This window comes from Macaca nemestrina, chromosome 13, assembly GCF_043159975.1.
Source record: "Macaca nemestrina isolate mMacNem1 chromosome 13, mMacNem.hap1, whole genome shotgun sequence".
Classification (NCBI taxonomy): domain Eukaryota; kingdom Metazoa; phylum Chordata; class Mammalia; order Primates; family Cercopithecidae; genus Macaca; species Macaca nemestrina.
In genome coordinates, this window is record NC_092137.1 from 43,665,914 (window position 1) to 43,686,206 (window position 20,293).

The following is a 20,293-nucleotide window of genomic DNA, read 5'->3' on the forward strand; positions in this document are numbered from 1 at the left end:
CAACCTCCACCTCCTGGGTTCAAGCAATTCTCCTGTCTCAGCCTCCCAAGTAGCTGGAATTACAGGCACCTGCCACCACGTCCGGCTACGTTTTGTATTTTTAGTAGAGATGGGTTTCACCATGTTGACCAGGCTGGTCTCTAACTCCTGACCTCAGGTGATCCACCCCTCAGTCTCCCAAAGTACTGGGATCACATGCGTGAGCCACTGTTCCCGGCCGCCACTTTAAGCATTTTTTTTTTTTTTAGTAATAGCTCATCTAATTCTCACAATAATTCCATGAAATAAGTACTATCATTATCTCTACTTCACAGCTGAAAAACTGAGGCCCAGAAAGGCTAAGAAACTTATCCAACGTCATACAGCAAGAAAGCAGTGGAACCAGAACATGAAGCCAGGCAGTCTGGCTCCAGAGGTGACCATCTTTAACTATTACACTAGAACTGCCTTCCTATGTCATCTTCACAAACCTCAGTGTGTTTTGTTATAGCTCACACCATTCAACTCCAATAGAAAAAAAATCACACAAAACGACAACACTCACACACACAGGTCTAGGTGAAATAATTACTTTTCCTTCTTTTAAACATTTTTTTCTTTTATATTGTGATAAAATATATATGATAATTATCATTGTAACCCTTTTTTAAGTGTACAATTAAGTGGCATAAGTACATTCACACTTTTGTATGACCATCACCATCATGCATTTACAGAACTCTTCATCTCCCCAAATGGAAACTCCATACCCATTAAAAAATAACCTATATTACCTTTTAGAGACATAAAATTGTTAATGACAATGCAAGATGTGGTGTAAATGACCTCCTGAAAAATTACTAGGCTTCACTTCAAGACAGAACCATGGAATTTGCCAGAATGTCACCCAGTGGCTTTCCTACATGATGTCTTTCTCCACACAAGATTAGACCAATAATAAATATAACTTTTAATTTTTTTTGAGACAGGGTCTGGTATTGCTTTATCACCCAGGCTGGAGTGCAGTGGCGCAATCATAGCTCACTGTAACCTCACACTCCTAGGCTCAAGGAGTTTGAGGTTACAGTGATCCTCCCACCTCAGCCTCCCGAGCAGCTAGGACTGTTAAAGTGTTATGTCACCACACCTACCTAATTTTTTCATTTTTTGTACAGACAGGGTCTTACTATGTTGCCTAGGCTTAAGTACAGTGGCTATTCACAGGTGTGATCATTGTGCACTACAGTCTCCAACTCTTGGGCTCAAGGAGTCCTTCTACATCAGCCTCCCGAGTAGCTGTAACTACAGGCATGCACCACTGTGGCTGGCCAGACTATTTATTTTAAAGAGAACAAAACTGACAATTTGTTGTTGACTAAGGTTTTGAAAAGAATTAACTTTTAAGCCAATTAGGCTTTCATACCATTAGATTTGGTGACTATTGTCTTTTAAAAATTAAGATTTTGTATAAAACTTAGGACCAAAGCTGTAATCAGCTATCTCTTGATCCAGGTCTCCCCAGTAGATCACAGGATGGTAAAAGACAAGTTGTCCCAAGATAGCTCAGATATGCTTACCTAGAAACACCTCCTACCTCAGCATAGGGACTAAATTAGTATTCTGCACACATTAGAGACAATAAACAGTAGAATAAGTAGTTAAACATGTCATCATGGGCAAGTACCTCAGTTTCCTCATCCATAAACTAGGGATAATACCAGCATTTAGGACATAGGTTGTTGTATTAAAATAAGTAATAAATTGAAAAGCTCAGAACAGGTCTATAACCTATAATCCAATTCAGTTCAATATGAGTTCTGACTAGGGTTCTAAATAGAGGAAAACCAAAGACGTAATCCACATCAAAGTACATCTGATTACAAAGACATAATAAGTGATGCACATGGAGAAACAAGAATCAGATAGAAGACTAACAAAGAACCATTATATATAAATAAAGCAGCATATAATACATTTTTAAAAAAAAAATCTAACTCTTTAGTAGCCCAAAGAGTGACAGGTCATGTTCTCCAGTTAGTTTTCCTAAAGATCTGATGATACTCTTCATAGTATCTTTTAAAGACCACATACTACTAGTTGTCAAGAGCCACAGTCAGGTAAGCCTTATTTTATCTTCAATATGGTAATTTCAGAGCATAGTTTGAACAGAATTATCAAAGCTTAAATCTGAATTAAACCCCTAATATAGGACTGAAGCCCAATAATCCTATAAAATGAGTAGCTCATGATAGCCAGCTTAAAAAAATAATACTAATACAAAAAAAGGACTAGAAGAAATACCAGTTAGCTTATTTGTAATGACCATCATTTCAATTACTAGAGAAACAAGAGATTTCTAAGAAGGTACTTAAAGACATAGAAAATAAAAACAGAAAGTCAATGAGATGAGGTTTCTCAAACTTCCTTAATTTTTTTCCCAAAATGCTGCAGATATTAAAACATACTTCAGGAAAACATAAACTTCGTCATTACTGACAAAGTGCTTCTCTGTGGATTTACAACAGTTCATAATCTACTCCTTAGGCAAAGATCAGATTTTCATTGCTTCCTTTATTCAAACTCCCTTCGAAGGGGTCTAAAACGAAAAGCATATAATAAAAATCAAAGACCTCAGAAGTATGACCAGTGGGTGGGCTTCTCAAGGATGGACCTAAACCCTAGGTATTCCTGGCACAGAAAACATAATGACGTTCTAAGGACAAAACTGAGATGTAGGCAGTATTTCCACGTTTCATTTGGCACTTAATAATTTCTGAATAAACCCACATAGCTAATACCTAGGCTTATTATCTTTTTTCCTTTTGAAGACAATATAAAATTCCTGTTAGACAACGGTCTTTCTTTAGCACCATGTAAAATGCCTCACAGCTTAACACTGTGGTAGACAGAAAAGATGAAAACAAGATGCCTGTCCTCAGCAGGCTTTTAGTTCACTTTCGCAAAGAAAACCAACATGCTGTCTGGTGCCCAGTATGAGTATAAGTTCCAAAAAATGAAAGATCCTTCTCACTGGAATAATGAGAAAAGACTTCACATCCAGAACTTGAACAGGCTATTACAGTAGGTGGACCAAAATGAAAGAGGGTAATTAACATGAGAAGACACTGGGAGACTAGAATGAATACACCAACATTAAATAAGTGCATGCTAGCTATCTGCCAGATACTTCGCTAGGTCTTTTTATATCAATGAATGAGCACACACAGACAAGGGTAAGTAAACCTGGCTGAATGACCTAGAAGTTTCATGCTCGAAAACAGTAAGGACAAGCCTACAAGGAAGAGATGAACCCAATTACAAATGACTAGTGGGCTTGGCAGTATGGTCTATGAGCTGCTGAACAGAGAAGAAAGGCCAGGCTGACAGCCTCCCAGTGGATAATCAGACTACATGAAACAGGTTTAACTCAAACCACTTACAAAGTTAATAACAATAAAATCAGAAACAATTTCAAAATTTGATTTTTAAAATGAAAATCTCTGAATTTTCATTTTAAAATGAAAACCTCTGAAAACTCCAACTCACTTACCTATTAGATAACACTGAGTTTCTATTTAAAGTTCACAAAATGGATAATGTATGTACAAAATAATTTTTTAGAGGTAACTATTTTTATTGCATTTCTTTCTAGTCTTTTTCTTTTTTTCGACTCACAATTAAAAAAAAAAAAAATTTCTTAGCAAACTTGGAAGAGACAAAAACTTCCTTAACATCATAAAGAATACCTACAAAAACCCAACAGGCAAACATCACAGGCAATAGTACAGGTTTTTTTGTTTTTTTAATCCTCTTTAAAATCAGGACAAGATAAGGATTCCTACTATCACGACGTCTACTGAATTCTGTTCTGGAGCCCCTAGCCAGCACACTAAAAGAAGAAGAAAAGTGTAAAAAACATGAAAGGCTGGGTGCGGTGGCTCACACCTATAATCCCTGCACTTTGGGAGGCTGAGGCTGGCGGACTGCCTGAGTTCAGGAGTTTGAGACCAGCCTGGGCAACACAGTAAAACCCCCGTCTCTACTAAAATACAAAATACTAGCCAGGAGTGGCAGCGTGCGCCTGTAGTCCCAACTACTCGGGAGGCTGAGGCAGGAGAACTGCTTGAATCCGGGAGGCAGAGGTTGCAGTGAGCCAAGATTGTGCTACTGCACTCCAGCCTGGGCAAAAGAGCGAGACTCCACCTCAAAAAAAAAAAAAAAAAAGCTGGTTCCACATACACAAATCAATAAACATAATCCATCACATAAACAGAACTAATGACAAAAACCCCATGATTATCTCAATAGATGTAGAAAAGGCCTTCGATAAAATTCAACACCCTTTCATGCTAAAAACTCTCAATAAACTAGGTATTGATGGAACATATCTCAAAATAATAAGAGCTATTTATGACAAACCCACAGCCAATATCATACTGAATGGGCAAAAGCTGAAAGCATTCCCTTTGAAAACCGGCACAAGACAAGTATGCCCTCTCTCACCACTCCTATTTAACATAGTATTGGAAGTTCTGGCCAGAGCAATCAGACAAGAGAAAGAAATAAAACCATAAAAACCCTAGACGAAAACCTAGGCAATACCATTCAGGACATAGGCATGGGCAAAGACTTCATGACTAAAACACCAAAAGCAATTGCAACAAAAGCCAAAATTGACAAATAGGATCTAATTAAAGAGCTTCTGCTCAGCAAAAGACACTATCATCAGAGTGAACAGGCAACCTACGAAAGGGGAGAAAATTTTTCCAATCTATCCATCTGACAAAGGTCTAATATCCAGAATCTACAAGGAACTTAAAAAAATTTACAAAAACAAACCACCCGATCAAAAAGTGGGCAAAGGATATAAACAGACACTTCTCAAAAGAAGATATTTATGCAGCCAACAAATATATGAAAAAAAGCTCATCATTACCAGTCATTAGAGAAATGTGAATCAAAACCACAATGAGATACCATCTCACGCCAGTTAGAATGGTAATCATTAAAAAGTCTGGAAACGACAGATGCTGGAGAGGATGTGGAGACATAGAAACGCTTTTACACTGTTGGTGGGAGTGTAAATCAGTTCAACAATTGTGGCAGACAGTGTGGCGATTCCTCCAGGATCTAGAACCAGAAATAGTATTTGACCCAGCAATCCCACTACTGGGTATATACCCAAAGGATTATAAATCATTCTACTATAAAGACACATGCACACATATGTTTACTGCAGCACTATTTACAATAGCAAAGACTTGGAACCAACCCAAATACCCATCAATGATAGACTGGATAAAGAAAATGTGGCATATATACACCATGGAATACTATGCAGCCATAAAAAAAGAATGAGTTCATGTCCTTTGCAGGGACTTGGATGAAGCTGGAAGCCATCATCCTCAGCAAACTAACACAGGAACAGAAAATCAAACACTGCGTGTTCTCACTCGTAAGTGGGAGCTGAACAATGAGAACACACGGAGACAGGGAGGGGAACATCACACACCAGGGCCTGTCGTGGGGTGGAGGGCAAGGGGAGGGAGAGCATTTGGACAAATATCTAATGCATGTGGGGCTTAAAACCTAGATGACAGGTTGATAGGTACAGCAAACCACTGTGGCACATGTATACCTATGTAACAAACCTGCAAGTTCAGCACATGTATCCCAGAACTTAAAGTAAAATAAAAATTTAAAACAAAAAACTCTCATTGTTTGAAGGTGACATTATGGACATATAATCTACAAATAATTCACAAATGATTAAAATAATGGAGTTTAATAATACGGATGAATATAAGACAAATATTTTAAAAGCAGTTGTATTTTTATAGCCCAGCAAGTTAAAGTTCAAAAATGTAATTTTTATAAAGATGCATTTACAGTAACATCAAAAATTAAAATGTACCTTGAAATAATTTAACAAAAACATGTAAACCCTTTTATGGAGAGAGATTTTTTTTACGCATTTTTAAAAATTCTTTTTCACTGACAAATAATTATCCATATTTATGGGGTACACAGTAACGTTTCAATACATATAATAAACAGTGATCAGAGTAATTGGCTTATCCATCATTTCAAACATTTATCATTTCTTTGTGTTAGGAACATTCAACATCCTGCTTCTAGCTATTTGGAATTATTAATATATACGTTATTGCTAACTATAGTCATCCTACTGTGGTGAAGAACGCTAGAGCTTATTGTCCTATCTAGCTGTAATTTTGTATCTTTTCACAACTCTACCTATCTCCACCCTCTCAACTACTCTTCCCAGCCTCTAGTATCCTCTGTTCTACCTTTTATTTCTTTGAGATCGACTTCTTTAACTTCCACATGTGTGAGAACACGCAGTGGTTAATTTTCTGTTTCTGGCTTATTTCACTTAACATGATGTCCTCCACTTCCATCCATGCAGCTGCGAATGACAGTTATTTCATTCTTTATTATGGCTGAATAGTATTCCACTTTGTATATATACCACATTTCTTTATCCATTCATCTGTTGTTGGACACCCAGGTTGATTAGGTACCTTGTCTATTTTGAATAGCGCTGCAATAAACATGGGATTGCAACACTATTCAATCATGGGGTTGCAGCACTCTCTTCAATATACTGATTTCCTTTTCTTTGGATAAATGCCCAGTAGTGGGATTGCTGGATCATATGGTATTTCTATGTGTAGTTTTTAGAGGAACCTCCATACTGTTCTCCATAGTAGCTATACTAGTTTACATTCCATTCAATAGTGTGTAAGAGTTCCCTTTTCTACACATTCTTGCCATCATTTGTTGTCTTTTTGGTAACAGCCATCCTAACTGGAATGAAATTATATCTCACTGTGGTTTTGATTTGCATTTCCCTGATTTGTGATGTTGAACATTTTTTCATATATTTGTTCATCATTTCTATGTTTCTGAGAAATGTCTGTTCGATCATTTGTCCTTTTTTTTTTTTTTTTTTGCTGTTGAGATGTTTGAGGTCCCTATACATTTTGGACATTAATCCTGTCAGATAAATAGTTTACAAATTTTTTCTCCCGTTCTGGAGTTTGTCTTTGGCTCTGCTGTTTCCTTTGCAGTGCAGAGGGTTTCAGTTTGATATAATTCCATTTATTTTTTCTTGTCTATGCTTTTAAGGTCTTATTTATAAAAATGTTTTCCCAGGCCAGGCGGTGGCTCACACCTCCAATCCCAGCATTTTGAGAGTCCACGGCAAGCAGATCACCTGAGGTCAGGAGTTTGAGAACAGCCTGGCCAACATGGTGAAACTCCATCTCTACTAAAAAAATACAAAAATTAGCCAGCCATGGCAACAAAAATTAGCCATTGGCACATACTTGTTTGTAATCCCAGCTACTCAGGAGGCTGAAGCAGGAGAATCATTTGAAGCCGGGAGGCAGAGGTTCATTTGAACCCGAGACAGCGACACTGCACTCCAGCCTGGGTGACAAAGCGAGACTCAAAAAAACAAAAAAAGAAAAGAAAAGAATATTTTCCCAGATCAAAGTCCTGAATAAATACTACTATTCAAGTAGTTTTATAGTAGTCTTTACCATTTATTGTTTTGAGTCTTACATTTAGGTCTTTTATCCATTTTGAGTTGATTTCTGCTTTTTTGGGGGGGCGTTTTTTGTTTTTTGTTTTTTTTTTGAGACCAAGTCTCGGTCTGCCACCAGGCTGGAGTGCAGTGGCGCAATCTCAGCTCACTGCAACCTCTGCCTCCTGGGTTCAAGCGATTCTCCTGCCTCAGCCTCCCGAGTGGCTGGGACTACAGGTGCACACCACATGCCCACCTAATTTCTGTATTGTTAATAGAGACGGGGTTTCACCATGTTGGCTAGGATGGCCTCGGTCTCTTGACCTCGTGATCCGCCCGCCTCAGCCTCCCAAAGTTCTGGGATTACAGGCATGACCCACCACGCCCATTATGAGTTGATTTTTACATAGAGAGAGAGGTGGGTCTAGTTTCACCCTTCTGCACATAAAGAAAGCATACTCAGTTTTCCCAGCACCATTTATTGAAGAGACAGTCCTTTACCCAACGAGTGTTCTTGGAGTCTTTATCGAAAATCAGTTGGCTGTAGATACATTAATTTCTGGGTTCTCTATTCTGTTCCACTGGTCTATGTGTCTGTTTTTATGCCAGTACCACACTTTTTTTGTTGCTACAGGTTTGTAGTATATTTTTAAGTCTGGTAGTGTGTTACCTCCAACAAAATAATTTTTAATAACATACATCTCAGGATTTTTATAAAGGAAATTAAGATCAAAATGCAAGAACAGTACAGTGATTTCTGTTCTTAAAATTTAAAGAACAGAAATTTAAATTCTAATCACTTATCTTTTTAAAATTAGCATATCCTGCTCCTAACTTTTCATAAAAAGTGTATCTATAGGGAAAATTAACATGTTTTATGGACTTACAGGGTATAAATTTCCACAGGGGAAGAAGCTACATGCCATGTTTCCAGGCACCTATAATTCACCAACAGACTAATTAGGGGATCTAAATGCTCATCTAAAGCATAAAACCCATAAAAAACAAATATAAATATATTTTAAATCTACCCTTTATCTAGAGAAGGCAAATTTTGAAATGTACTACGAATGAAAAGTAATTAAATACAGTTCTCTTACTTATGAAAGGGAGCTAACACTAGAACCTACTTCACAGGATTATTGCGAGTAATAAGTAAGATTATGCATTTAAGTGTTTTTCAGAGTACCTGGCAAAGAGTAGCAAACAATAAATGTCCACTTTATTTTTATTTTATACTATAAAGTAGTGAGACTTAATCCCTAAGCCTTAATTTGAATTCTGACTCTAAGACACAGCCACTTCTAATTTCACTTTGGTTAAATGGGATGTTTTACAAAAGTTTACACTCCAGTAAAACAGTTAATGTTTTAAACTGTACCTTCTCTCCTACAGCGATTTCTTACTAACTTTTGGGATTTCTTCAAAGCTCAAATACTGTTCTCCTACATAACAACAGAGGTAATAATTTTCTACCACTCAGATATCATCTTACCAGAATGTTTATTCTTTGCTTTCTAGCAAATTCTTAACCATGAGCTATGTTAACTGTTGCCCTGTAGTCTGACTTTTTAAAATGAATTTCTGTCTGGTATCCCCATTGTATTTCTAAGTCCTTTGAGGTCACAGAACCACATATTATGTACATCTTTATTTTCCCACGATATCCTCGTAGTAAGGCAGTCAATAAATAGGATGTGGTTACATGCACAACTTCATCTCAAAGCTTAAAAATGGGGAACGTGCATTGAGTGCAATTCAATGAAATTATTTATAATTTCTAAAAAATAAACTTTGGCAAAAGAAAATACAAAAGGCAATTTCTTTAAGACTTGTGAATAAACATATATCCCATTTGTAGTTCACTGCAGAATATCTAAAATAATAACAGAAGACACTACTGAGGGAATATATCAATGTAGTTAGCTCTGGGCATCATAAAAGTTACAACAGAATCTAACATAGAATTTTTAGGCCGGGCATGGTAGCTCATGCCTGTAATCTTAGCCCTTTGGGAGGCTAAGGTGGGAGGATCGCTTTAGTCCAGGAATTCAAAACCAGCCTGGCAACATGGTGAGATCCCGTCTCTACAAAAAATATAAAAATTAGCCAGAAGTGGTAGCACATACCTATAGTCCCAAATATTTGGGAGGCTTAAGCCCAGGACGTTGAGGTTGCAGTGAGTCGAAATGGAACCACTGCACTCCAGCCTGGGCGCAGAATGGGACCCTGCTTCAAAAATAAATAAATAAATAAAATAAAAGAGAATGTTTTAAAATAGCAATTTCTATAATTAGCAATTTCTAATAGCAATCTTACTCGTGATTTCTGTGGCGATAATTACTGAAGGGGAAAAGCATGAATGAAAAATCTACCTGGTAGTTTCTTTTTAGGCATATTAGGGAAATACATATAAACTTAAGTTCATATAGTACTCCAGGTGGAGGAAGCTGTTTCAAAAAATCAGTAGGCACTGGGTATCAGATAGCCCATGAAAAGAGAACCAACAAAACGTAACAAGCAAAAGCTCTACATCAGCAAAACATCAAGTTTGAAAACTCCACACACATCAACCAGTCAGGAAGTTGTGAGATAAGGTTGTGTGTACTGCTTACTCTTGAAGGGTCTCCACTTACATCCCTCAAAGTTGGTTTTATCTCTGCCTCTTGTACAGGGACACTATGAAAGAACCTTTCATTATGTGATCAGAGCGAAGGAGGAAAGTCAGACATGCCTCTGAGTGAACACATTTTCCTCCTGGAGAAACTGGTGAGAGCACACTGCTTCACATGAAGTGCTCTAGGGAATCAACTATTTGAGAAAAAGTTCAGTAGCAAATCATCTAACTGTCCTGAGGCTTATGAAAATTTACCTGGATATGGGAAATACAGAAAATTAAATTTAAAGAAAAATTAAATGAGCAGCTCAAAACAAAGGCAGCAGTGTGCCATGTCAGAACACAGGCTGGCAAGGAGAAGAACCGGGTTCCTGTCCCAGAGCTGCCACAAACTAGCTTTGCAATCTTGGGCAAACCAGGTGACATCCAGGGTTCAGCTTCCTCTTGTCCAAGAAAGCTCGATAATATCATCTCTATGATCTTTCTAGCTCTAATGGTTTGTCAATACAACACTGAAAACTCAGAATTATAAACAAGCCCCATTTCTTCTCCCCACACAGCAACAAAAAACCCCAAACTGTAATCTCCCTACCTGTTATAAACTATATTCCTATATGGGGGATTTAAGAGGCCACCCGTTTAAACAAGGAGCTGTAAAAAGAGGATGATCTTAAAGGGACTGTCATCTACATTCAAGTCATCAAATTTCAAAATAGAATAGAATTGTATTTTAGACTGTACGGAATGGCTTTCTTCATCCATTGAGAGAAAAGTAGATCACAGTTATTACTTTGAAGAATAAGAAATGTAAGTTCCACATTCTCCCCTGTAGCTAGGGTTGCATTCTGCCTGCAAGTCACTTCACTGCCTCCGTGTATTCAGGTCTGTGGCAGTCACATTCACCTAAGATCCAACTCTTAAACTCATAGTTTTGCCACTAGGCACAGCATATCTAGCTTTGCCAGGGCAACTATGCCCTTGGAAGGGTATACTTCAGGTGTGGCGCAGCCATTCCAATGTAAATGACGTTCTTCTCTGTCATTTGTATTTTTAACTCTTAAAGGTTTTAAACACATGTGAGTATATTTAATTATTATTAATTTAAAGGAAGTTCATGGGGCAAAATGTTATGTTTAAAAGCAGAAATCCTCCAGTAATGTAAATAACACTAATTTCTTGATGACTTTGGATTTTTATTGACTCCTAAACTGAGACATTTCTTTAGTTAAAGTCAGCAATATGAAGAATCAAGTTTTTCACAGAGGGTGGGGTTTCACTGTTAGAATACTGCTATTACATATAAATTTCATCGCTCATTCAGTCATCAGTTTCTTCTCACACCTATGTATGTGAAGTTACCATGTGAATGGCAACATGGAAAAATGACTGGACCTCATTAGAATGGAAACTAATGTTTTACAGAAAAACAGTCAGGACCTTATTTTGTATTCAAGCAGTCACTGGAAGAATTCTTTGGTTTATAAGAACCTGTCTTTTTGTGATAATTATTGTTTTGGTTTGTTTTTCTTTTACAAACATCTCTTTTATTTTACATTAATTCCCAATTTTATCATGGTTGTCACACATAAATTAAATACGTAAGATTTGGGTGCTATGTAAAAGGTGTCAAGGCAAAACAACGTTCATAGGAAGCTTTCAGGTCTTTCTCAGTTACAGTAAAAGCAAAATACATTTCCCTTAATTTGTTTTTTAAACACTACCCAACAAACTCAAAAAACTAAATGTTTTAACTTGTCCTTGGAAAGAGAAGTTGGGAAATCAAAGGCCTCTAGCACATGTTTACTTCTTAGCAAGACAGTGAACATCAGTGAAGTAATCATTAATCATAGCTGGATTCCTCAGCAAAGATGTTGGCATTGGCACTATAGCCAGTCACCAGCAATGACTGCAAGTAACTCTAGGACACTAACGCCTATTTGATTTGGAAAAGAATAAGGAACATAATGATGCCTGAAGTGTCTTGTGAGCTTTTGCCTTTCTTCATCTCAGGGCCTTGCAACATCACAAGCCCAGCTGTTAACCAGATGCATGCAACATAAGCCACAGAGTGTGAGAAAAAAAAGCGTTAGCATTATTTCCATGGAACTAGTCCTGTGGTTATTATAGAAATAATCAGCATTAGCATACTACAATATTTGTTTTCTTCTTGAATTGTAACACCCTAGGGACAAAGTTGTCTTTATTTTTAAAAAGTTAAAAATGAAAGTACATGTTATATATCTTTGCTGAAAAATGGTGGGAAATGGATTTGTCAAAACCATATGGAAAGGAAGAGGGAATCAATTAAAAACAGAAATCTAATAAATCTAAAATATTTCCAAATGAAATGCTTGTGGTAAGCTAATTTCTTGTAAACACAGAACTCAAGTCACTTGAACAGTCCCAGATGGTGAACTAACTTTGTGGTCTTAAAACAAAAGTCAGCCAAAAAAACCAAGACTACAACTTTACTATCAATGCAGTGGGAAACATGAGATCCATAATCAACCAACATGTTACTTTTTTTTCTTTCCAAAATTTAAAGAGATTTGCAGAGTTTTACTAAACACACAATTTTAAGCTAAAGTTTAAGTCTGTGTATGTAAAATGGAGAAATAAAAATTAGAGATAATACTACAGTTAAAAGTGAGGTAAAATCTACAGTTATTTATACACCTTAGAAAAATATTTCCAAAAATGCCACAGTTTTGAAATGTATTATAAAGTCTAACATTCTAAATTACCATGAACTTTCTTCAGTTGACATCTGTATGATTTTATTCAAGAAAAATTTTAAACCTTTTTTAAAGTTGGGTTATAAAATAAAGTTTGTGATTTATGGGTTGACCAGAAATTATACATGGTGGAATAAACATCTGCCTTACCTGCTCCACTGTCAATAATCCATCAGAAGATTCTGGCACAGGCTGCATGGGCAGAAGCTGGCACAACGTGCCTAAAAGTAAAGCAACTTCCTTCATACTTCTCCAACAACATACCAGCACCATCTGCGCGGTTACATCACATGTTTTTACTTCTTTACCTTAAACAAAAAAAAACACAACTATTGCAACCTTGATTACTCACATCCCAGGTTTCTAAAAACAAGCTTATTCATAATTTCCCCACGAATAATCTGGTTGAACAAACCCAATTTGTCATGCTATATTTATTCAGAAGGAAAAAAGCTAACATTTGTCAAGCATGTGTTATGAGAAGAAATCATGCTAAGTTTTTTTTTTTTTCTTTTTTGGAGACAGGATCTCGCTCTGTCACCCAGGCTGGGGTGCAGTAGCATGCTCACGGCTCACTGCAGCCATGACCTCCCAGGCTCAAGCAATCCTTCCACTTCAGCCTCCTGCATACAGGTATGCGCCACCACACCCAGTTAATTTTAGCATTTTTTTGTAAAGACAGGGTTTCACCACATCACCTCCTGGACTAAAGCGATTCTCTCGCCTGGGCCTCCCAAAGTGCTGGGATTATAGACATGAGCCACTATGCCAGGTCCAGTATTTTAATTTATTATTTTCAAATTAAATTTTAAAATAAAACACAATATTGTTCCAAAACTTAAGTTTAATCTTTAATTTCCAAAGATTAAACAAACTCTGCCTCTCTGTCATAAAGTATGATATGGATGTCTATAATAAATATACTCCTTATTTATTTTGGTGAGGATGTCTGTTGCATTAGTAAAGGAGCAGAGTATAACTTTTAAAATCAAAGGAAAATACAAATTATCTTTCAAAATATATTTAATTCCCGTGGCCAATAAGCTATAATTACCCTTACTTACTCTCTTATTCTAGTTTTAGGAGTATTTTGGTACTGACATTTTTTTAAAATCCAAGATGAACTATTATATTAAGTAAAAGAGCACACTAACAAAAAGGTACTTACAGGGTAATCTCATTTGTGTTTTTATTTAAAAAGCCCAATGCATTAAATGGGTAAGTGTACATACACATAAATATATAGAATAAGTATAAAATGATATATTGCACTAAAGAGGGAAGACATGGAATTGGAGAGGAAACCTAGGAGGAATTTAATTTGTTTTTAATTAATATTTACCTCTGTTGTTTGAAACTATTACAATAGGCTATAATTACATTTATATTTTATTTTGTGTAATTTAAAAATTTAAGTGTGGAGATAATTTTTTGCAAGACAATATCCCCACCTAGTGGAGAATATAGAATATGTAATACATCACTAAGAAATTGCTGCTTCTGATGATGTTTTACAGCACTACAGAAAATTTAGTAACAACTAATGATCAAACAAGATGTAAGAACTCGAATTCTGGAGGCTTGATACAACAAAGCAGCTCCCATTTTACTAATAAGGTTTGTTTCCTTTAAAAGCCTGCTTGACTTGAAGAACTCCCACAGCAGACAATGAACCACATTGCTGGGAGAAGTTGACTGCTACCCAAATCCAGGTACATCATAGCACTGCTCTTACATCACCTGGGCTGTCAAGGCAGGTTTCACCACTCCAAGGCTTTTTGTTCTAACAGCTTGTACACTGCACAACAGCACCTAATAGTCTGGTAAAAGTCTTATAAATGCATTCCTAAACCCAAATCTTTCCCAAAACCAAATTTTTAAAAAACTTTATTTTCTAGAAATGTTCTGCACAGATTTGCAACCTCTAATTTACTATATAAAAAGGGCATTCTGTACATTTTACTTGTTAAACACGAATTACAGTATCCATTTCATACAAGTTACCTTTGATTTCTGTAGAAATATCAATATTCACCACACTGGCATTCAAGTCCTTCATATCAAAGCTATCATGTTCTTTCAATATTTTGGCTTGGTTAAAATAATCATTAGTATCGCGAGGCTGAATCTCATTCAGAATCATCTGTAAGCGGCTTGCTGACTCTGAGGGAAAGAAATTAGTGTACATGAAACCCCAGTAACACATCACATGTCACATTTCTCTTGGGGATACTTAACCTCAAAAAATCTGTAATTTTCAATACTTAATAATCAGCTCTATTAGAAGGGACTCACAGGGTAGATAATATGAAAATTATTTATAGAGTTTTCATGATGCTTGAGTGTACTTTTAAAATATGGCAATTTAGACTGAAATGTAACAACAAAAAAACCTAACTGAAACTGTCCACAGGACAAAGGCTGCCATGTCATCTACACTGCTTTTCTTAGTGTTGTCTAAATATCTCAAATATGGTGGTAATCATGTCAAAGAAGTGCAATAAACTTCAATAAATTTAGTTTTAAGATGCTATTTCTCTATGAAGGAAAAATGAAGCAGGCAACAGAAAAGTAGAACAAAATCAGTATTTGATTTAAAATATAAATAAATAACAAAAAATAGGAGAGGTTATCTCCCTATCTATAATATAAGGTATCAAAGTTTAAAGACAGAAAGGTAAAAAGACATTTTTAAAAACCCATCAACAACAAAAACAATCTTTTATAGGACAAGAATATCATAAAGACTCCACAACTTTGAAACACATTATGTAATATGATTTAATTATGATTTACAGTATTCATATTACATTAAGTTTCATTTTTATTCCCTAAGCACTCACTGGATTAGGAAATGTAAGCTCCATGAATGCAACACTTTGTTCATTACTGAGTGACCAGTGCCTATAACAGAAACTGGCTCATGGCAGAGGTTCAGAAACATGAGTTGAAGGAATGAATGGACGGCTAGGTAGTAAGGAGTTAGGCTCAGATTTTCAAAACTAGCCATGGGAAATCATCTGAAATCAATTAACAAATCAAAGAACCAGTATTTATTGTACATCTATTATATTTACATCTATTATTTAGGTACTATGGGAAATACAAACACTCAACTTACTATCATGATGATTCAATCAACATCTTATGTTCCTTCCTGGAACAGCCATGAAAAACTAACAACGACCCCCAAAGAAACCCCCCACAGACCAAGAAAAGATGAGAATAAATTTGTAAGAATCCCATCCATTCAATTTTACAGCTTTCAGGGGAGACTTTTCTCAAGAAATTCAGAATGTATGGCAAATAACACAGGGAAGAAGAAGCAAAAATGAAGACAACCAGAGGTAAAAAGGCAGGGAGAATGAAGGAAAAGTCTGTGGGGCAAAGACAATTTTTGAGACCAACTGATACCTTAAAACTCTTCACTAATAAAGATAATGTTAGCATTCTCTGTAGGATCTACCCACAGTAGGTAACAGAAATATTCAAGATTTCTCATCCAGAATATATGATGGGTACTTTGCTGACCCAAATATTAGCTATAAGACTCCATGTTCCTTATTCTTATGCACTGCTCAAGTAGAAAATCTAAAGCGTCAAAATTTGGTATTTAAGGCCGGCACAGTGGCTCAGTCCTGTCATCCCAATGCTTTGAGAGGCCAAGGCAGAAGGACTGCTTGAGGTCAGGAGTTCAAGAGCAGCCTGCACAACAAAGGAAGATCCCATCTCTACCAAAAAAATAATAATAATAATAAAATAATGTGGTATTTAGACTAACATCAGGCTAAATAAATGTGTCTTACTATCATTACCATCACCAATCTTCTAACTCATTTTTAGGAAAGAACAAAGCCTAATATTCTCCATGCAAAACACGTAACTCCACATTACCTCAATTATCAGCCCAAGGTATTTCAGTGTATGATACAGTGCGTGTTTATGACACACTCAGGTTTTCTAATACAAGCCTCTCATTTCCACTCTAAAATACATTTACAAACTTTATTTCAACACAAAATATAAATATATTTCATGATTTTTCTGTGTATTAAAAGGAATACTCCATTTTAGTATAGGTTAAGTATCCCTTATCTGAAATGCTTAGGACCAAAAACGTCCCGAATTTATTTTTTTGAATATTGGAATATATGCATTGTACTTAATGGCTGAGCAGCCCTAATCTGAAAATCCAAAATCCAGATGCTCCAATAAGCATTTCTTTTGAGCATCCTATTGGTGTTCAAAAAGTTTCAAATTCTGGAGCATTTCATATCTTCAATTTTCAGATTTGGGATGCTCAAATTATATAGTATTATATAACTCAATTAACCTGGGGTAGGAGGTACCTTGCTCATCCCCTGGTTTGGGATTTTTTTTTTTTTTTTTTTTTTTTTTTTGCTACTTTTTAATAGTTAAAACTATTGCTAAAAGGCAGAAATGCCACAAATAACAATAATTCTTTTCTCCTCAATTTAGCTTTATATCTCCCCAAAGAAATACTTAGGAAAAAAGAGGTAAAGACATAATAATCAAACCACAGCACTCTAGCCTGCCTTCTTCTTTTGCTAACCTGAATCAGTGTCCATTGGTATGAGGCCTTCAGGGGATGAGCTCTGAATGACTGGAGATACCACAGTGGAAAGCCTGTAGGACATCAAAAGGAGCTTCTCTACCACAGGTCTCCACTCGCTCACCAACTGCAGGCTGCTGCAACAAGAACATTAGGGAAATTTATACTAAAAGCAAAAATCACATTTTAAAAATGAAAATTAGATAAAAGGAGTTGAATTCGTGTTTCAAAACTGTTCAATATATAAAATATGTGAGACATAAAAATATACGCAGATATGTATGTTTTTAAATCTGATTTTCAATTATATTCAAAGCAATAGACTGCATGCCTTTCCCAGGATACATTCCAACAAGAGGTTAAAGCTCAGAAATGAATGGATTTCTGAGACAGGAAGGTAGCTATGGAAATCCTTACTTTAGAGATAACTTCTGCAAAGCTCCTGTTATACAGTGGACACGCCCATACATTGGAAATGATGCTGCTGCCTGAAGCAGAGAATTTTCAGCCTGATACACTTCCTCCTCAAGATTTTCCATCAAGCATTTGATAACTAGAAAAAGCAAACAAAATCAAAGTAATGTCAATTTTAAAACATTTGTAAATGTACGAACAGCAGAACAGTTCCCATTAATATGCCCAACTCAAATGAACTTTACACTAGAGTTTTTTTAATCAAAAAGAGATCTTTCAAGGTTATCCAACAGGGTTGCTCATTTCTAGTTAAGGCAGAACTCAGTGTCTTTCCCTAAACTGCCTGTATCCATTACAGCATTCACTCTTAGTCCTTCCTCCTAAACATCCTCTCACTAGGATATCAAACCCGAGGCTGATGTGGCATCTGCTCATTGGACAGCAGATGGCTTTCAAATTAAAAAAGAAAAAAAAAGAACAGTTTTTTTGAAAAGTAATTCATATACTACAAAATTCATACATTTGAAGTATACAATAGTTTTTACTAGTCACATATGTACAACCATCACCATAATTAATTTTAGAACATTTTCACTGCCCTCCTGCCACCAAACCAAAAAAAAAAGAAACTTACCTGTTAGCAGTCACTGCTCTCCTTGCACCTCTACCCTTCTCCAGCCCTAGAGGATCACATATTGCATGATTCCATTTATATGATCCGTCCAGAGCAGGCAAATCTATAGACAGAAAATAAACTAGTGGTTGCCTAGTTTATTTTCTGTCTATAGATTTGCCTGCTCTGAACGGATCATATAAATGGAATCACACAATATGTCATCTTTTGGAACTGGCTTCTTTCACTTAGCAAAATGTTTGCAAAGTTCATCCATGCTGCAGCATGTATCAATACTTCATTCCCTCCTATAGATGAGTAATAGTTCACCGTATAGCCATACCACATGGACATACCACATTTTATTTATCCAATTATCTGTTGATACACATGGATTGTTCCCACCTTTTGGCTACTATGAATAATGCTGCTATAAACATTCTTATACAAGTTTTTGTTTAGATGTATGTTTTCATTTCTCTTAGGTATATGCTTGTCGTGGACTACATGTTTGTGCTCCCTCCCCCACCCCAATATTGGTATGCTGAAGCCCTAATCCCCAACGTGATAATCGAAGACGAAGACCTTCTGGGCCGGGCGCGGTGGCTCAAGCCTGTAATCCCAGCACTTTGGGAGGCCGAGACGGGCGGATCACGAGGTCAGGAGATCGAGACCATCCTGGCTAACACGGTGAAACCCCGTCTCTACTAAAAAATACAAAAAAAACTAGCCGGGCGAGGTGGCGGGCGCCTGTAGTCCCAGCTACTCGGGAGGCTGAGGCAGGAGAATGGCGTGAACCCGGGAGGCGGAGCTTGCAGTGAGCTGAGATCCGGCCACTGCACTCCAGCCTGGGCGACAGAGCAAGACTCCGTCTCAAAAAAAAAAAAGAAAAAAAAAACGAAGACGGAGACCTTGGAAGGTAATTAGGTTTAGATTAAGTCATGAGATTAGGACCCTCCTAATAGGATTAGTGTCCTTATAAGAACAAAGACCAGAGCTTGCTCTCTCTTCCTGCCATGTGAGCACACAGCAACATGGCCATCTGAGAGTCAAAAAGAGGCCCCTTATCAGGTACTGGAAACTTGATCTTGGAATTCTCTGCCTCTAAAATTATGAGAATAATGGTCTCTGTTTAAGCCACTTAGTCTATGGTATTTTGTTATAGCAGCTCGAGCTAAGAGTAGAACTGCAGGGTCACATGGTAACTCTATGTTTAGCCTTTTGAGGAAGTGTCAGACTATTTTCCAAAGCAGATACAGCATTTTAAAATCCCACCAACAGTCTATGCGGGTTCCACTTTCTCCACATCCTCATCAACACTTGTCATCATCTATTTTTTAAATTATAGTCATCCTATGGGCTGTGAAGTGCTTCCTCACTGTGATTTTGACTTGCATTTCTACAAAGGCTTTTGATGCTGAGCACTTTTTCATGTGCTTACTGTTCATGTGTATACCTTCTTTGGAAAAATATCTATTCAGATTCTTTGCCCATTTTTAAAATGTGGTTATGTCCTTTCACTAGTGAGTTGTAAAAGTTCTTTATACATACTAGACAAAAGTCCCTTATCAGACGTAGGATTTGCAAATATCCCATTTTTCAGGCTTTTTCAATGTCTTAATGGCATCCTTTCACATACAAGTTTTAAATTTTGATGAAGTCCAATTTATTTTTTGTTTCCTTTTGTGGCTTATACTTTGGAAGTCATGACTAACCACTGGCTAATTCAAGATCACAATGATTGACATCCATGTGTTCTTCTAAGAGTTTCATAGTTTTAGCTCTTATATTAGGTCTTTGATTTCTTGTGAGC

General features: G+C 36.6%; 1 protein-coding gene across 11 annotated transcripts in view; it reads right to left on the reverse strand.

Moving 5' to 3' along the window:
- The window catches only part of LOC105464931 (THADA armadillo repeat containing), a 356,256-nt gene that overhangs the window by 294,610 nt on the left and 41,353 nt on the right, over positions 1-20,293 (reverse strand). For 8 of the 11 annotated variants that reach the window (XM_011713068.3, XM_011713065.3, XM_071076638.1 and 5 more), the window contains 4 exons: positions 17,871-18,006; positions 17,454-17,590; positions 14,885-15,043; positions 13,031-13,188 (listed from right to left, as the gene is read on the reverse strand). In XM_011713068.3, coding sequence (XP_011711370.2) covers positions 13,031-13,188; positions 14,885-15,043; positions 17,454-17,590; positions 17,871-18,006 — 590 coding nt within the window. The remainder of the gene's footprint in view (positions 1-13,030; positions 13,189-14,884; positions 15,044-17,453; positions 17,591-17,870; positions 18,007-20,293) is intronic. The other 3 variants (XM_071076636.1, XM_071076633.1, XM_071076637.1) reach the window with 1 other exon arrangement.